At 38.6% G+C, this 19,540-nt stretch overlaps 1 protein-coding gene across 3 annotated transcripts in view; it reads right to left on the bottom strand.

Moving 5' to 3' along the window:
- Positions 1-19,540, bottom strand: part of VPS41 (VPS41 subunit of HOPS complex) — a 111,995-nt gene that overhangs the window by 63,295 nt on the left and 29,160 nt on the right. For all 3 annotated transcript variants that reach the window (XM_080383239.1, XM_080383238.1, XM_080383240.1), the window contains exon 5: positions 5,669-5,743. In XM_080383239.1, the coding sequence (XP_080239365.1) occupies positions 5,669-5,743 (75 nt within the window). The remainder of the gene's footprint in view (positions 1-5,668; positions 5,744-19,540) is intronic.

Genomic DNA, 19,540 nt, shown 5'->3' with positions numbered 1-19,540 from the left:
CTTCTATTATGGTGTATCTCCAAATATATGCAGCAGTGCAAAAATACTTATTTTAATCTTTCTTCCTCCCCCTTTTTTTTTGTTGTTACAACACAGCAAAACCTGCAAGTTCCTTTTGCTTTAGGCTGATCAAATCTGTTTAACAGATACTGATCTAAGTAAGGTAAGAGCAACATAATAACATTCAGAGGAAGATAAATTAAAAACACTTCCTTTCTGAAAAAGAACTGTAGGATTTTTTTCCCCTCTAAGCAAGACAGGGTTTACAGAAGAAAAAAAGAGATTTCTGACAATAAAGCAAAACCAGACTGAAAAACACGTCCCATATGTTTCTTGGCATTCTCTCCTCCTCCCAAGTACATTCAGTGCTATTTCATTTTATTCCGTGACCACTGGAAATGCCTTTCTCGGAAGATTCCTCCTTTCTCACCTGTGTTGACATCTCAGTACATTTAATAGTCAGCACTGAAATTGTAACCATAGGCCATCATCAGGATATCTATCAGAATTAATTCATCTGAAGAAGGCTCAACATTAAAAAAAAACAAAAGCAAAATTATGTTTCTACCGTCAACAGAATTAACAGACTTAAATGTTTTCTTAATTTTACTTACAGAACAGGTACAGAGGTATCAAGTGTTAAATATTATTACACTTAGAAGCCATGACTAGACTACGGAATAGGGTTTCTCACGCTTGTTTTAAGTGCAACCCTCTTTTGGGCTCATGTCTTTTCATCCAATATGCAACATTGCCTTACTCAATTCTCAGATCAGACACCTGACAGCTCAGTTCCTGCAGAACTTCAGAGTAAAACAGGGATGAAGACTTAACAGCCAGGAATTAATAACTGATTTACTAATTACGATTTCCATAAAAATGATAGCTGGGTTGCTTTATTGTTATGATTTTAAGAGGTTTCCACCCACTGCCAGAAGCTGTTGGAACATTATCACCTAGCAGGGATGGACACTGCTGGTGGGAGTAGGAAGAAAAAAAGAGCATGCCATGGAGCAACTAGTAGAAAATTGTATCTGACAGCAAATCTACTTTAGAAGGTTCTCAGGCAAGTTTAGTCATTCATCCTTATTGTCTGGAAAAGGTAATCCCTTCAGTGACTGCTCTACATGTTCAACAAGTTGCACCTGAAGATCTAAGAGATCTTTTAACCTTTTTTCTTTCTCTCTCCCCATCCCCACTGCGATTCCTTCAGGAGGAAACCAAAAAAGTCACAGTAACAAAAATTAAAAAAAATCACTAGGCAAAGATCTGCAGAACACAGCCAGCAAATACCAGTAATGGGCCACAAAAAGGGATGTTTAATGGCTCTAAAAAGATCAGTTGAGAGGATGAGACCCCCCCCAAAATTCCTGCAGACAATCAACGAGACACAAGAAAAAAATTAGACTTCGGGTAAACTACAAGAGATTCTAAGCCATCAGAGCAAGGAACTAAGCCAGCCTCAGAGTGGCTCAAAGTTCAGCAGGTACAGTGAAGTTAAAAACATCTCAAAACCACCTCATCTGCCTTTCAAGCTTGTCTCCTGGATACATCTCCTAAGCAACATTATCAGCTCTGTCCATTACTCATTAGCGAATATACTGCCTCTAACAACACACTTTAAAAATACTGCTGCATGTACTGTGTAGGGCTGAGCTACTGCTCCAAAGGATTAGAAAATCAATATTTGGAGACAGTGAGATGTATCGCAAAGCTGTGATTATGTAAGCTAACCAAAGGGTTGTATTCCAGTTGGGCCTTGCTGTAAGCCTAGGAAACCTTCAGGCTGATGTCTAGAGGATTTTGTTTTCTGGGTTTTTGTTTTCATCAGTTGACACAGCATAGCCAATGCAACAGACCAAACAAAACAATAAACAGAGGAAAGGGGAAATAAGACAGAGAGAAGAAAGGAGGATGAAAAAGAAAAGATGTTGTTAAAACACAACACTGCAAACTCCATGGAAGCAGAATCCTCAAAAATGACATAATGTCCCTCTCTAACTAATACAAATTAACATTAGCATCAGTGCCTTCAATATGTTCATAATACTGCATCCCTTAAGATATTTTATCTTTAAAGAGTATGAAAACAAAATGGAGCCAGTTAACTAAAGAGGAAAAAACAACTCAGCATAAAATACATGTTATCATGTTTACTCAAGGGACACCGTGTAACAGTTTATTACTTCTTAATGTCTTTTATTCTTCAGAGAGAAAGTGATTCTTTTGATATTACAAACCTATATTGGATTTATCTATTTCTACTTTCTATGCCCACTCAGCTCATGACATTTTTGTGTAGCTGGAAAAAAGATTTCATTATGAGAGTCCACTATACTTTCTCAGTCCTGTCTGATTTTAAATACCCAGAACCCCCCATTCCAGTGCAACCAGATTTAGCTGCTGCTTTGCTTCCACATGTGGAAGAAGCACCCAACTTTCAGTAATCAAAAGGCAGGAAAACAAACATGTTTTATCTTCAAGCCACACTTCTTGAAAAATGATCAGTGTAATACTTCATGGATATGAACAACACAAATGTTGTTACAGGCATTAAACATGACACTAAAACATGTTAAGTACATGGATTTTCAATATAAGGTTTTGGGGGTTTTTCATAAGAAATGTTACAAGCCAATAAGGGTGCAAACTGTATCACTGTTACCTAATGACATAAGAGAGCTTCAGCAAAATTGGGAGTCACAGCTAGGTTTTTCAAGACAGTATACAAGTAGGCAAAAAACTAAGCTAAAAAAACTCCACAGTTCTCAAGTTGCAAACCAGATCCCCTTCTATTTATTCCAACACCAAAATTCTCCTCTTATATTCTAATTTTTCAACAGTCAGCCATTTTCCCTGGCCAGTGGCCAGACTAGAGTGGTGGCAGTGATTTCAATTCCTCTTCCTTTCCATGCCAGTAATGACCAGCTGCAGCTGAGTCCGTTGGCAAGGAAGGCTTCTGAAGAACCAAACATGCAGTATAGAAAAGCTGCAAGTGGCTCCCAAAGCACCTATTGGCCACGTACAACATACAGGTACCAGGTTTTGACATTAGGTCTGGATGCCGCCTGACAAGAAAAGAATTTATGAATTGCATTGTGCTGCTACACCACCCTCCCAGTCAAAGTAGCTAGTCCAAATGTAGTTTGAGATTGGGAAAGGAAAGGAAAAAAGTAATATAAAATACATCAGACAGCAGAACAGATATGAGGAGGGGGTTCTCATCATACAGCCTTTTTTCCAGAACACAAATGGTTTCTACCTCCCTTATATTGGATCCACTTTGATACTGGAAAATGCACTGCCTACCTATTGCAAAAATCTTTTACAGTGGTTAAGAGGACATACCTTCATTAACTGGTAGAAAATACCTGCATCAACCCAGCTGGCTCAAAATTGACAGGTCTTTTTAGAATACCTTTTTTTTTTTTGTTTAAAACTGATTTAAGAAAACTAAGCTGTTTCACTTTTTCCTATTTTCACTTACCTGAGTTAGTGAAGAATTTGCAACCACTTGTACAAGTGGTTAACTTCTTAAAAGACAAACACTCCCGCTGTAGTAAGGAAAGAGCTATAAGGAGTATAAAGTTAACTTTCATTATGACCCAGGAGCTCAAAGTGCTACATTATCTGGCCAGAAATTTCTGCCATTTTTTTTACACGGTAGCACATGCAAGTATGTTTTTTCACCCGTTTTAGGGGTGAATTCTTTCACAGAGACGCACCTTTCTGGGTCAAGCAGAAAGTCTAACTTGTAAAACACCCAGATCTTTCAAATCTCCAGATGAGCTTTTCAGTGTAGAATATGGTAAAGTATCAATGTCCCTGGACTCTATGAATGCAAATATGATTAATTTGTACTTCTGTTACTCTGGCCCTAGCTTGGGAACCATAGCTTAGACCAGGGGTCCTCGAACTTTTTAACCAGGGGGCCGGCGCGCAGATGAAGTGTCAGGCAGTCATCTGTGGCTGCTTGGTTCCCCCCCCGACCCCTGGCAGGGGGGTGGGGGGTGTCTGTAAATACCGGGGGCCGGATTGAGGACCCTGGGGGGCCGTATCCAGCCCACAGGCCGTAGTTTGAGGACTCCTGGCTTAAACTGTCTTGTACAGCATTTAATGTCACCTACTGGATCCACAGTAGCTATTTCACTAAATGAATACAGTTTCACCATTTAAAGTATTGGGAGTCTTTTTAAATACAGCCACCCCAGAGTAGGGATTATGGATATTTGAATGTTTCTGAAATCAAATACGTAGTTTTAATATTAATTTAATATGTGAAAAATACGTGTGGCTTGCAGATTTGCTGCAACAGATGTATTTCAAGTCAGTAATCCAGTCACATCTGAGGAGCCCTTACAGCAAGCGGTTGCTTTCCCCCACCATTCAAAACACCCAAACCAACAACGCTAGCTCAACGTTTTTATTACCTTACACAATTACTGACCCTTCCCATATCTTGCTTACACAATTAGGACACTCTTGCTGTGTTTCTTACAGGCTGTAAAATTCTACAACCCACTTTGATAGGGACTAGTATCCCAATTACTGCGTCAAGATACTGACATCAAGATATCTCTGAGAAACAAAAGGCTTGGATACATAAACTGGCTGCCTGCCTGCTGAGGAAAAAAACCCACTTATTTGGAAGGAAAAAAACCAAGCACAAACAGTCTAAAGGGGTTGTTTCCCCGATTTGCCTACTGCAAAATCCAATCTTATTTTTAATTTATAGAACTTCTACTCAATGGGATACATCCATTAGGATCACCAACACTCCTTCTCCCCCCCCAAATCTACTCTGTAAGAAATATTCTTCTCGGTAAGCCAGATGGATATTGAGAAATGATTTAAATGATTTTTAATGTACTGTATTTGTATATAAGCATTATATTAAAAAAGAAGTTTAAATACACCCTGTGCATTAGAATTTTATCATTGCAAACCAACATTAGAAAAGACTGCCATCGACTTAAAAACAAAAAAGACATTCTTATAAGTGGAAAATCAATCACCAAAACCACTAAATGTCACAGCTCAACATTCCAGAGAAGCACTGATAATTGTTAGTTATACACTGCACAAATGATATATGTTCTCAGTCAGGAAAGTAGGTGCCAGTTTTTTAGGAAACTGTACATATATTGATTTTACATTTTTTTAATGTGGCTGTTGTAAGACACTTTATTCTTCTGATAAACTATGATTGCTTATCAAAAGATTCTATAATTCAAGAGAAACATTCATAACGTGTGTGAAAATGAAAACCACCAGCCCACAGAAATCATGCCCACAAAATCCAATTTTGTGGATTTATAGCAGAAAGGCATTAAACTACTGTCTTGCAGGAACAGCAGAGTAGTCACTGAAGTATAACTGGCACAGCAGTAATGATTAAGGTGACATGTCCTCCTGCCACAGCTGTTAATCAGCTTAATACCAGTTACATTATTGACATTCTTGTAATTACTTTTCCTACGGCACACTTGTGCAAAATATATTTGACTTTAAATTTGAGTATTCAAAGGTGAGCTCAGTTCTCAAAAATGGATGGTCAAAGCGGTGGGGCTAAATGCAGGAATTAACTCCACAGGTATCACAATTATCTCAAGTGTAATACTGAGGACTACCTACTACCTCATTAAACACATAAACAGGTTTGTTGTACCTTGCCATCTTCTGAGCAAACACCCATGTGTTCTCCACTTTCATCCAGGCTGATCTGATTTATCTTGACTGGGCTCTAGAAAAAGAAGAAAAGACTTTTAAAGTTGACTTCAAAGTTATCTCACCAACCACATGCTTTAACACCCCACCCCCCCCACCCCCACTTCCTGAGATTTGTGTGTTAATGGTTGGGTACTGTTTAGTTGCATGAATCACAAAATGCCACAGAATAGGTATTTCTCTGATAGTGCCAAAGGACAGCCTTCTTCCCAGCCTTTTGCCTAACCCAGAAATTTGACATTTTTTGCAGTTCTGTGCCTGAGGGCTCTGGAGCTCCCAGGAAGTCCCAGGCTCCCAGACCTTCAGCATCTACCCCTGTGCACCACAACTGTTTGTTAAAAACCACCTCCACTATCAAAATTTAGCATAAAACACACTGACCACACAGACATCAATGCAACTAAAAATTCTTCTGGTTTGGTCTGATGGCTATACTGGTAGTTACTTCTTCCTTCAAATCCCTTCTCTTGCTTTCATTTTTGCCTCTAATAGTGTTCTCAGAAGCGAGTATTAGAAGGTATTGAAGTGCAACATAGGTGTACTCAGACAAATACTGAGAAAAGCCTGAAGGCTGCCCCAGTTCAACAAATTTTCCTTTCACTATCCAGATACACTTTTGGTTCTAATCTACAGGGTTATATGGCATCTGTTACTGTTTACTTCAGCTTAAACAGCTATCCTTACCCTAAGTACTGAGGACTAACTTAGAACATCATTTGGGTAATGTGATGTACAACCTCGCACACAGAAAACCCCATCCAATTTTATTCAAGTACCAAGAACCTTTTTATGTACCATGAGCCTGATTTCACCCTCTGTTACAAATACCTTATCATTTCAAGCATCACTGAAGGATCTTCACCCAAGGAAGTCTCTCTCATACATTTAAGAACTTTTCTTAGTCTCATAAAATTTTGATTGGATTGAACCACAAAGCAGATCGCTTCTGTAGTTCTGAGCATGATAAGAGAGAAATCCATCATATGTTTGTGTGAAAGCAAAGTGTCACTGGAACAGGGCTGGAGTTGTGGGGTCACGTTAGATGTTACACAACTGTGTCTAAAATATCACAGGTCTTTATATACACTATGGCAGTTGGAATTACATAAAAAGTACATAATAAAAATTCATATAAAAACACTGTCCAGATGATTTACCTACACAAGATAAACTGAGGTCCTGTCACAGCCTTCAGAAAGCTATTCCCCATAATCTTTGACACACAAAAAAAATCCAACTCAGGGAAAAAAAAGTCTTCTTCTCTTCCACCTTGAAAAGAATACATGCCCAAATTTCATTTTCTAGAAGCTTCTTTCTAGTCAAGGGTGAACAACTGAACCTTGCACTGCAACAGTTGGCTGATGAGCTGAGGCAAGGATGCTGTCAGCCCTTTTGTCTTCCCATTTCCTTGCATGCAGGAAACACCACTCTTGGTCTCACTTTGTGTCACCACAAAACGCTACCTGGAAATACCACAATTACTGCCTATCACAAAGTGGTCTTTCTGCTGTGTGTTGTTTGCCAAAAACTGCACTGCTGAAGAAGTCAACTGATTTTCCTTGACTTATGTGCTCCAGAAGTATTTTCGTTTGCCACAGAACAGTTATGCTGCCTTGCTGCATTTCACAATCAGAAGCCAGTGCATCAGTGGCACTGCAGGCAGCTGGTGCACATTTCCCAGCTCCACTCCTCCAGGCACATTGGGAGGTGTCAGGTGAGGAACACAGCTCTAGCCCATCAGCCTGCTGGTATGGTCAACATCCTTGTGAAAGCTCTGATTCTCAGATGCTACACACACAGCTGGCTAATTCCAGAACTGGAGGATGCGGAGTAAGGCAATACACGTCAGTTGTCAGTCTTGCTTTCTAGAAGCTTCATAAATACTGCTAGCATGCACTTTTATTCCTGCCTTACCTTAAAAATACCCTTCTAAAGTTCTGTTTTGCTCATCAAGGTGCAAGAGAAGATTTTCTCTCTGACAAGGGGAGTAAAAAAAATAAAAGAATAACGAATGCCAGCATGTCTCCACCATTCCCTCTACAACAAGAAACAACTCTGGCCCTCTTAAAGGACAAGCACAGAAAATTCAACTGAATTCATTATGTAAGTGGCCTGTTCTTTTGTTCTGGGCTACATTTAAGTTGCCATTGCCACAACTTTCTCACAAAGGTTCTTTTATTACTCTGCAACTGGAAGGGCAAAAAGTCCATCTTGAATAGCCCCATCTTGACACGGGATCATACTCTAAGGTACAGTGTTCACAACTGGCCATGTTCCTCGCATGTCTCCAGCACCTACATCTGCCATCAGGGCTGACATGACAGCAACAGCAGCTCTAACAGCACTCCTGTGCGATGGGCCTTCTTGGAGACACTCTACTGCAGGAAAGCCCAAGACAAAAAGGAACAGAACAGGACACACCAGGAGAGTCAACAGCTCAATCCTACAGTCCACACTGTTCCCATTTTGCTGCCAAATGCCTCTGGTAAAGTTCAACAATGAATAAATGAAGTGTAGGAAGTAGGCAAGGTAGTTGATGTAAGTTATCTTCATATAAAAGTTGAAAGCAAGGGGCGGGATGGTGGAATTATCTGTCATGCTGTGGTTTGAAAGCCACATGGCATAATTTAGAGATTAATTATTGTAGAGGACTGTATGAAAAATTTATTTGTATAAAGGTTGTGATGATTGTTAAAAACATAAGGCATGAAATGTTAAAAAAAAAAAGGGGGGGAATTGTAGAGTAATGAAGCTGGGTTAATTATCATTGATAATATACAGCTGTGGGTTGGTTTCAGGGGCGGTGGGTTGGCTGATGTAGATTAAGGTGCAGCTGTGGCTGGTTCTGTTAAGAGGTTGGGCAGCCAAGGAAGAGCAGAGAGAAAAAAGAGCATGTCCTGGGTGAGGAGAGATGAAGAGTATGCTGGTATGAGATGGTAAAAGACCTTGTTGCAGCTTGATAGTCTGGAGAGTGCCGAGACAAACTATGTGATTGCACTCAGGTAACCAAACAGTGCCTTGCAAGGCAAACCTCTCCTTATATACATGCAGAACGTTGTCAGTGGGGGAAAAGGTGATTCCACAGTATCTGCATTTTTCCCACATTCAAAATTGCGCACAATACTTCAGAATTGTTTGTGGAGTAGAAATTTGATGATACAGTGTTTCATAACACTGTATATAACTGGCAAGGTGCTGCTAGCTTTCTGCGTGGCCACCACCTCTATTTGTCACTTTTAACTTTTCCTTTCTCCAATTATTTTTTTCCTGTTGCCTGCAATATGCATGCATGGCAATCAGAGAAGACAAATTCAACTCACTCACACAAACCTCCAGCCAAGTTCCAACAGGAGGCACTATTCTAGATGATATTCACAAGGCAAAGCAAACTAATTTTTTTTCAGCACTCAAGCTGAATTGGCACTATTGGCTGCTAGCCTGTTCACTGACTTTACCAGTCAGAGCTTTCTATGGGGCTTAGAAACAGTCAAGGCTGAATATTACATGCATTTTAAAATAAAGTTCCAGCAAGAATAGCTAATGCCAGGATCTTTTTATTCAGAGCTGAGTAACAGTCAAGCCTACCATTTCCAGAACTACGTTTAAGATTTGTATCTAAAGCTATCCAGGAAATCAGCAATAAAAGACCACAGGTAAAATTGGTACGTGTTACCAAAACCAAAGTGTTTCTTCTAGAAATCAGTTCCAATTCATCTTTTCATATCAATTATTTTTATAAATTTGTCCCAGTCTGCAAAGTTACTTACCATTTCAATTTGTTTTGTATTTATACCCTGCCAATACCCCATGGATAATTTTGATATTTCAGAAAAAGAGTAGCACAGATAATTTCGTGGGTTACCCTTCCTGACCCTGCTTTTATTTTGTATTTTTACTAAATGTTACCAACTCAGCCATGGAGTTACAACTGTCTTTCCCTTGTGTTTTTTTTAAACTTTATTCCAGCTAACCCAATGAAGAGTTTAATTTGCCTGGCAAAAGAAAATAGGTTTGGGTTTTATAGTACAGAGAACAAATGCCCTTCCTGCAACATCCACCTTTACAGGTTGACAAAAGATGAAGAATCACTCAAGGTTAGAGAGAACACAGCTAGTCACTAACTCATCACAATCTGGTGGACTGATCATTTGATACAGTCAGAACCAGGATATGCTGTGGGGTTTGGACAGTTGACTCTTTTAAAGGTACTTTAAAATGGGTGGGAAAAAAACCTGTCCAGATTTACAGGCATCGTATCTAAAAAAACCCTGAAAATAAGACTACAACAGATATCTGCTGTCAAAGTATCAATCTAAAAATTAGGAACATATAATCCATGTAAATATTATTCAATTAAGATATGATCTAATCTTAAATCCCATGCCATAAACCCACAGGGAGCTGCACACAAAAGGTTGAAGAAATTGCTAATTAATCACTTCATTAGCACTAATTTGGGTAATCTTTTTTTTAAAGCTTATCAGGACCCCCAGCTTTAGGCTAAACAAGTACAAACACATAACTTCTCTGTAGTCACAATGATACTTCCAGTACCATATAGATAACACACAGTATTTCTAAAGCAACGTAATACAAATCTGGCAATATGGAGGATCCTATTAGGAATGGAAATACACTGATATTTAACCTGGGAACAGCTTCACAATTTCATATAGTGTGGAAGTTCTAGCAAAGAAGGAAGAAATGCCTTCAGATGAATTTCCATTAGCTGCAGTTTTCTTTCTGATGGAGACATGTTTGGAATTCTGGACAACATAAGTAAGTTTGACTGTTCAAAATCAATAATGTCAAGCTGACACTATAGAACAAAAAAATGTTACCTTAATGGAAGAAAGAAAAGTTTAGGGAGAGGGAAAAAGAGCTAGCAGGCACCTCACACAAGATCGGAATGCAGGCTTTAGCAAAATCCTAAATTTAAAGGAAAGGAAAATCAAGTATCTACCAACAAATGTGCCTTGTGATAATCAATTACCTAATGTAAAATGCTTGAAATAAATGCACTTAGTATGGATTATGTCAGCTCTTCAATTAGGAGTAAATTCACCGCTGCTCAAAAAGCTTCTTTTAATTGTGTTCCTTGTGGCAACTCCTTCTCCCTTGACACTCATCATCAACCCACCTTATACTATCAGTCCCCCAATGGTGAACCTAAGAAATCAATCTGCTAATGTATAATTTGTAAAGCTCCTCTGACTAACAAATGGATAATTGATTCTTTCACAAATGCTGCATCCCAATGGATATGAAGTGCACGAACAAGAAACATAAGGCTGGATTTCACTCCAATTCTGTGAGAAATGCAGTATTTACAAGTTAGGAATCTAAACGTTTTAATAGTTGCCTGTGACTTCATGCCTTTTAGCCATGGTTAGCAGGCAAGCAACACACACATTAGGAGTGTGAAAAGCAAAGCAGTGTTCAATCATACTTACAGCAAGGCTCATTTTACTTCAAGAGGTTACCATTGCTAATGCAACCCCTTTAGGCAGCGTTTTCATCCATTCTTTACAATGAATTTTCTCAAACTTTTCCTAAATTAACCCAAACATTTTTTTCAATCTATCTACACTCACACATAAACACACAAGGAAAAGAAACACTCACAGGTTTTTTATGGTACATTAATATCAATCTGGATCTACATAACCACAATTAACTGCTCTTCATACTAAGGCAAATTATATATACAGAGTTTAAACAGTAATTAAAAAAACCCCTGTCTCCTACAAGTGCCTATTTTTCATTTATTCATATGTTTCTATCTGCATGACATTCACATAAACAAGCATGTAAAACTCCAATGTACAGCAACATGACCTATCAACCCACTACTTAAAATGTTAGCCCACCAGAGTAAGGACTACCATTTTTATGTTTGTATTGTTTCCACCATGGTAGAGGTATCCAAGTGCAAAGTATGATTTGTAAACAGAAACTACCTTAGGTATTGTCATTTCTAAGGTAAGATCCTCTCTATATAAAAGCCTTGCTCTAAGTAGGATGAGGAACTTGCTTTGAATAGAGCCCTAGCTCTTCAGATTAGACATTCTATATGCATTGACATCAATGAATTATGAGAGGCCAGCCTTTAATGCCTTTAAGACTACTGAGGGGGGTGGGGGGAAACTACCACAAACCAACGAACAAAACACAACTAGGCAAGTACTGAATATTCTTTTTTCTCCAAGGGTGCCTTTCCAATCCAAAATGATACCCTCAGCCCATCTAGAAGAAAGCCCGGTTTACCTAACTTGTCAAAAAAGAAGTTCTACTTTTCGGTGCCTTTTCATTTTGGGAAGCGATAGGATCTGACAGGAAATAAAACAGATAGTGAGAGAATCTTCAACTACTAAAAATAAAAGTGTGCAACAACTAATATTACAAGTTGTACTACGGAACTACCTTCACAAGAAGAAATTGAACCCATGCACTTTCCTTGCCCCAGATCCTGCAGTGCTGCCCTGACTTAACACATATTTTGCATATTTGTAGTTTTATTGATACAATAGACAGAAAAGCAATTAAGAAAAGGAAATTCCGATGCTGTATCATGGTTTACCTATAACAAGGTAAAAAGTACACACATACATATTTACACACAACTGAGAAACCTAACATAGTAACACAAAGGTTTAAATTGAAAAGGCAGTTTTAAAAGTTACAGAATAAGCTGTTCGCCTCTGCCTGCAACACAATAATACACCCCAGATTTACACCACCTACATTTTCATTTGATGAAAATTTACTAATATCCACACCAAAGAGGTTTTGTTCAACAATACTGTCAGCCAAATTCTGATAAGTAAGTGAGGATTCCTGCTCCAGTGCTTTTCCTATAACACTCTTGAATCTGTCATTCTCCAAATGAAAAATGGGAGATTATATTGGTTAGAGGAAAAGGGAGGGGAGTAAAGCTGAAGAGAATTACAAGGTCTGGGACATAGAACAATAACAACATTAACTTTTATTTTGTCTGCAGGAAAGCAGACTTTGCCTACAAAAAAGAAAGGTCTCAAAAGCTTGTCTAAAACTAAGGCAACCTGAGGACAAGGCATCTCTTATATATATAGGCTGAGAAAGTGAGAAAGACCAAAAAGCCTACAGTGATTTCAATATTTTCCACATCAGTGAATTCCTTAATCTTGCTTGTCAACTACAGGGACTAAGAAAAAAAAAAGAAAAAAAAATCAAAGGAAAAAAAACCACTAACAAGGGATCTCCCTAAATCTGTAGTAGTTGCTAGATAATTGGAATACTTGTCTAGGAATGATGGAACTATTACTGAAAAAAATCCATATTGAAAGCCTACACTGCTTCCTAGCAGAGTTTAACCATTACCTAATTCCTGATGGATCCAAAGTAAAATCTCTTTTCTATTAAAACACTGGTGTGTAAGGAGATATCCTCCTGGGAGCTCAGTGTCCAAGTACACAAACTACTCCTGTTTCTTCCTCTTCCCAGGTCCCCTTCACCATCCACTGTGTAACTGTACGGCTCCCGAAGTGGTACGTCCTAAGCCTGCTTCTACTTCTTTGTTGCTGTGTGTGTATCAAAGCCATCTGAGAATATGAAGCAAAATTCCCCATCACACAGCCATGTGGAGAGATGAAGTAGGTGGAGGAGGGCTGAGGAAGGGCTGCAGGCAATGACTACATACACCTTCCTCAGAAGGCCCAACACAGCATGGGAGAAGACTATGCAAGGCAATCTGGAGGTTCACCTCACTGATTTCTCTAACCGCTTTCTTTTCAGAACAGTTCCGCAAGCACAATGAACTCTGAGAATTCGTCACTGAGTATTGATGATACAGACTACTGAATTATGAATTGGACTCTGAAGAACAATTTAAAAAACAAATCTAAACCTCTGAGGATGAAACTTACTGGGGTGCTTTTGCAGCTTGTTTCTAACAGAATACTGTCATTAATGTATTTAACAGGATTTTGTAGAATTCTACCTCTTGAAGCAGAAAGTCGGATTTTTTTCTCCATTTCTTGATAAGCCACATTTCAGAGATGTGGCTGATGAGAAAGGCCAACCAGGTCATACACTACAAGTTCTTGCCAGGACAGGTTTTCTTTTCAGATTATTTTATTGGTGCTTTGACCAAACAGTTTTTAATGAAGCAAAGAAGCTCTTGACTGTTCTTCTCAGGGGTCATATACTGTTGTGTCAACATAATTTCCAGGAAGGTTTTCACAACAGCCATGATGCTCATACCCCTCCCTGATCTAACATGGGTCAGAGGACATTACCACATGGAGCTTAGCAACCCTGCTTCTCCATACATTCCATTACTTAGCCATTAGTTTTTCTACAGCTACAGAGTCTTCATCCTTCTATCAGCTCCTGCAATGAAAACCTTCACCAAGTACTTTTTCCAGTTACTTTAGCCTGTCAACCATTCCATGACAAATAGTAAACCCAACCTGGTATCTTGTCAATGATTTCAGCTGCTACCTCACTGATGGAATCAGACAGAAGCAGAAATATTATAAGGGAATGAATTCCCTTTCCTGGCTGAAAACAACAAAACTAGTCATATTCCTGGCACAGTTCAGTATTACACAGGGTGATCAATGCTGAAGTTCAGCCAATAACTAGAGCTAAAGTGCCATTTTCCGTGTAAACATTCAGTTATTAACACTGGTATAGATTGGCTTAAGTCAGAGCTATATGTAATAATAAATACACTTCTTCTCACTGAAAGCACTGTATTTTCTTTGGACACCAATGCTGGAACTTAGTTTATTTGCAATTATCTCTGTCTCTCAAACCCACCAGAGATACTCAATGGTCAATGTTGGGTGTCTGATTCTTCACAGGATCCTAAAAATGTGTGCAAATCGGAAAGATGGGGGGACAGGGAGAATACTCACACAAGTAGAAACTAGGGATCATAAAGTGCACTGTAACTTACTGTAAGCAGCATAACTGTATGCCATATTCTCAATGTGATAGTAAGATAGGGAAAACTAAATGTGAAGATGAATTGATCTGTGCAACTTCCTCAATGCATTCACACGCAAAGAGGCTCTGTTTCAATACTAGGGAAGTTTAGACATGATTGCTTATAATAAACTTTAAATAAAGTAGATCAAAAAAGAAAACAGATTAATTCATTCCTCCATATTTACACTGCTCATATTTCACAGCTCCTATCTTCAAAACCGCCAAGACCTGGAGCAACTACAGACTTCAATAAGCAGCCACTTAAGGGTTACAGTGGTAAACCTTCCAACACCAAAATACTGACTTCTGAAATTTATTTCTTTGTGTCACAGGGCACTGAGTGGAACTAGCTTCCTCAGCAGCACCACAGTGGAGATGGCCAGCTTAAAAGTAGCTACTTTTGTCAACAGCCACTCCGAGGGTATTAGCACCCAAGACTGATCAAATCTGGACTGCCCATGTTTAGCATTCCATCAGGACTGCAATAAACAACAGCTGTACACAGTCATGTCTTTTAAAACAAGCAAGACATCCTTCAGAAAGGAATCTTTATTAGATTTACAAAGTTCATTATCAATAATATCTTATCTCCATGGGGAAACACACTTCGTTTTGCCTTCATGTTTTGCTCATCATATTATGGTCCCTGTTATGTCATTCTGTGTTTTTAATAGTGCTGCATTTTTATTGTTAACAGAAACAAAGGGCTGTAGCTCTACCATTAATGTCAACTTGTATAAAAAACATTGTCCTCCAAAACTCAGTTGCTTTGGACTTTCTAACTAGGAAAACATTTTCTAATGCAAATAATATTTTATTAATGCCAGAATTCTGAATAATTCTGACAGGTAAACTGCTATTATTTTGTACATGTGCACATAAGTGCCTACCTTCTGTACAAAGGAAAATGCCATGCAGATACAACATCCCATTTGAAAGGAAAACAGCTCTAGGAATCAGCAGTATACCAGCTTCTTAGGAATCAGACCTTTCAAAATCCTCCCTATGCTTTTAAAGGTTGTTAGGCTTTAGAAAACACACAACTGTGCTATCAGTCTTTTATGAAAAGACTTCATCAGTGCTACCTGAAACTAGCTGTTTCATTGCTGCTAATAAAAGCTCTAGAGCAACTTGGCCCAGTGGTCCAGCCATATATCAGTAAAAAGCATCGTGGTGAGTCTGAGACAGATGTGGCACAATATGCTTCTGAGATGACTGGAAAAAGGAAGTGGTGAATCACTGAACATGTGTCAGTCAACAATAGCTGGTCAAACCAAAAAGCTCCCAGTAGGGCATGCATACCCCTGATAGTGAGAATCTGTGGTTCTTCAAATACCAAGCAGTAGAAGACAGAACAACCTATCAGTATCTAGTCTGTCTTCTTAGGGACTTAGCGTCTCGAAGGCACAGAGAAGTATGTTCCCTATTTAACAGTTGCTTGAAATTTGTCAAAAGTCTTTTGAGGCTTTCCTTTAAGAGTCAATTACACTTTATAAGAGTAATCTTTTGCTTAAATCAGAAATGAAAAAAATATTAATTGTGCATGGTTGTTTAATATATCTTTGAAATTAGAAACTATGTTTCTGTGGTTTTCTTCAAAGCAAATATTTGTTGCCTAATATTGCTTTCAAATTATGGTGCATAGGGCAATTTTTTTGATAAAAGATTAGTTGCAAACACAAATTACATTTGTACATATGATGTACAATGTTGGAATACAATGGTGGAATATTTGGATTAAAAAAATAAAATAACGTTTTTATGATTTTGATGTTTCTGCATAATGTCACAAATAATTACATTCAAAAAAGTTTGAAAATACTACATGTAAATTCACTTAGCAGAATTACAGTAAGGTCCTCTACTTAATCTTTCACAAAAGTAGACTCAGAGTCTACAAGTCCTACAAGGTCTGGTGAAAAAAAATAAGACACGCTAGAAACTTTGCCCTTTCGTTGACCAGCAATGCTGTATTAAATACTATAGGAGTAATATCCTTCATGTTTAGCATTCTTCCATAATTAAATGTTTTTCCCACTAGAATTTTCCAGATTTTAATTTTTTTTGAGAAAACATGCAGAATATGACAGAACACTACCCAGTCAAGAGAAACTAAACTATTTGCTACATCTACATGACTGTGATAAAACAGTATTTAGTCACAGCCCTTCACCTCATATTAAGAGGTAAAATTAACAAACTTTACTGAAATCAGTGACATTAAAGAGGGCTGCTGAAGTACCTTAAATGTAATACCTTTAAATTCTTGCCATGAAATGCAACTGACATACAACAGGATAAACACTCCATAGAAAAGCAATTGACACTAGAGAACTAAAAGAAAACTTCTTCCTTTTCCTGGTTTCAGCTGGCATAGAGTTAATTTTCTTCTTAGTACCTGGTACAGTGCTGTGTTTTGGATTTAGTATGAGAATCATGTTGATAGCAACAATTAAACCATCAGTATGTTAAGTGGTGCTTGCTCTAGGTCAAGGACTCACTGGCAGTTTCCCATGCTCTGCCAGTGAGTGGGTGCACAAGAAGCTGGGAGGGAGCACAGCCAGGACAGCTGACCCAACTAGCCAAAGGGATATTCCATACCACAGAACATCATGCTTAGTATATAAACAGGGGGGAGTTGGCCAGGGGCTGCTGATCGCTGCTCAGGGACTGGCTGCACATCAGTCAGCAGGCGGTGATCAACTGTATTGTGCATCACTTTGTTTTCTTGGGTTTTATTCCTCTCTCTCTTTTTTCTTTTAATTATTATTATATTTTACTTTATTGCAACTATCAAACTGTTGCTATCTCAACCCACAAGTTTTATCTTTTTTCTGATCCTCATCCTCATCCTACCAGGGGTTGGGAGGAAGCGAGTAAGCGGGTGCGTGGTACTTAGCTGCTTGCTGGGGTTAAACCACAACAGCCCTATGCTTCTATGTCAACCCCCCACCACCACCACCAGAGGAAAACTAATATGCACTTGCAGAGTAATGAAGCTGTAAGGAAGATCATTTAGTCTAAGAATGGGGCTGATAGCCTTCTCAAAAGAAGGTATGCAGGCAACATACCTGCTAGGGAAAAGTTCCAAAGAGAAGGCAGAAACAATTGCAGGCCCAAAACCAGCTGATGAAGTACACAGGCTTTATACTTTCAGCAGAATAACTTTAATCTACAGCATACATGCTACTGTTTGTGACTGCACAAGCACGCATGTGACATGTATGAGCTAACTGCATTCAAGAAATAAATGGCTGGATCATACAAGACCTTCTGTAGCTGAAACCATACTTCCAACTAAACATTTTACAGTATTCTGCACTAAGCTACAGAGTTATTGAAGCTACAAGCCTGAAAGAATAAATGAATGAAATGGTCATACTTTCCTCAGTTTTGAGCTTATAAAAATTAATTATACACAATACAACCCTTTAAAACTCACATATTTTATCCATACTCCGAGCAACATTTCTAGTAATAAAAAATGCCTTCCACATCCATCTAATCTTTTTGTTTCCGTAAAAATTTAAGCAACACTACCTTCAGAGGAAATTTAAATACAGTGGATACAAAGATGATGTGCAAAACATCTGTGAGAGTGTTTTTTTGTTTTCAGTCATGTCAGAAAAGAAACTTTTCTAGACCTATGGAATAAAGGCCCTGACACCGTCATTTTTGCTGGTATAGGCAAGCTACCTCACTTTTTTTCATGCTGTGACAAGAGACACCCAGGTGCACCAGGATTCCTGCCAAGGAAGGATCCTAATCTTCAACAGCTCCACAGTTCCAGTTACAAACACTCCAGGTCACAAACAACCTAACAAGCACAGCACCAGAACAAACATCATAAGACATACTTTCCAAGCCTTTATAACATCCAAAAATCCAGACTCAAAAGGCCAAGTTTCTCCCACAACTACTGTAAAAACCTCTGGATTTCCAAATCATCTGCAGTTAAAATGAAGAGAGAAGCAAAAGAAGGGCTATTAAATGGGGGGTAGACCTCCAAGTCTTAAGAGCAAAATCCTGATGGATATAATTTTTTTCTTATTTTTTCCATTGGGCAGAGCCAGGGGTTAACATAAAGAATTTAAGCAGTAGGACCACACCACCCATTTGGGCGGAAGGCCCCATAGAGAGGAAGGAAACCTGTCCCCTGAACAGACATGTGCTGCTATCTAAACCTTAATGTTTACTATGGGTTTTGGAACCTACATTTATAGCAGCCTGCTTGGTTCTGTACAAAACACAGGATTTCAGCTTCAAATTTAACAGGTGCAGTGACACCCTGCAAATACTAACACACAGCTACCCAGATCTTTACTCTAAATTCTGTTGCTTCACTTCATTTCCCGACCAAGTCTTCTTTCATAGTCTGACAGTGACAACTAAAATGATGTAGTTAAAGTAATAAACAGGGAATTTTAAGTAGCCTGTCAAAATAAGTGACATTTATATCATCTTAGTCTTAAACTCTCATGTAAAGTTCCATTCAAAGTAACTTCTTCATCATACAATCAAATGCTAAAAGTTACCTTTCCCATTGAAAGATGCTGCATTATCTCTCACAGCAGTTAGTGGGTTATGCATTGATTTCAGAAACAGCATTTAGTGCTTAACAACAGCTGTTTCTTCATTAGAAATGTGCTTTTCTTGTTGGCAATTAAATTCTTTCAAAAGCATGTCAAGTCAACAGAGACTTCTGACATTTCATTTGCAAGCTGCTGACTTACTAGCAAAACCAACAGGCCACTGACTGACCTTCAAGCATGCAACACACTTGCTCTAGAGGCTGGCGAGTGCTATAACTTTAATACACCCAAGAGCAACAATACCATCA

Source organism: Falco punctatus (genome assembly GCF_963210335.1).
Source record: "Falco punctatus genome assembly, chromosome: 4".
Taxonomy (NCBI): Eukaryota; Metazoa; Chordata; class Aves; order Falconiformes; family Falconidae; genus Falco; species Falco punctatus.
The sequence above is the reverse complement of the archived record's forward strand: the minus strand, read 5'-3'. Positions and strand labels throughout refer to the sequence as shown.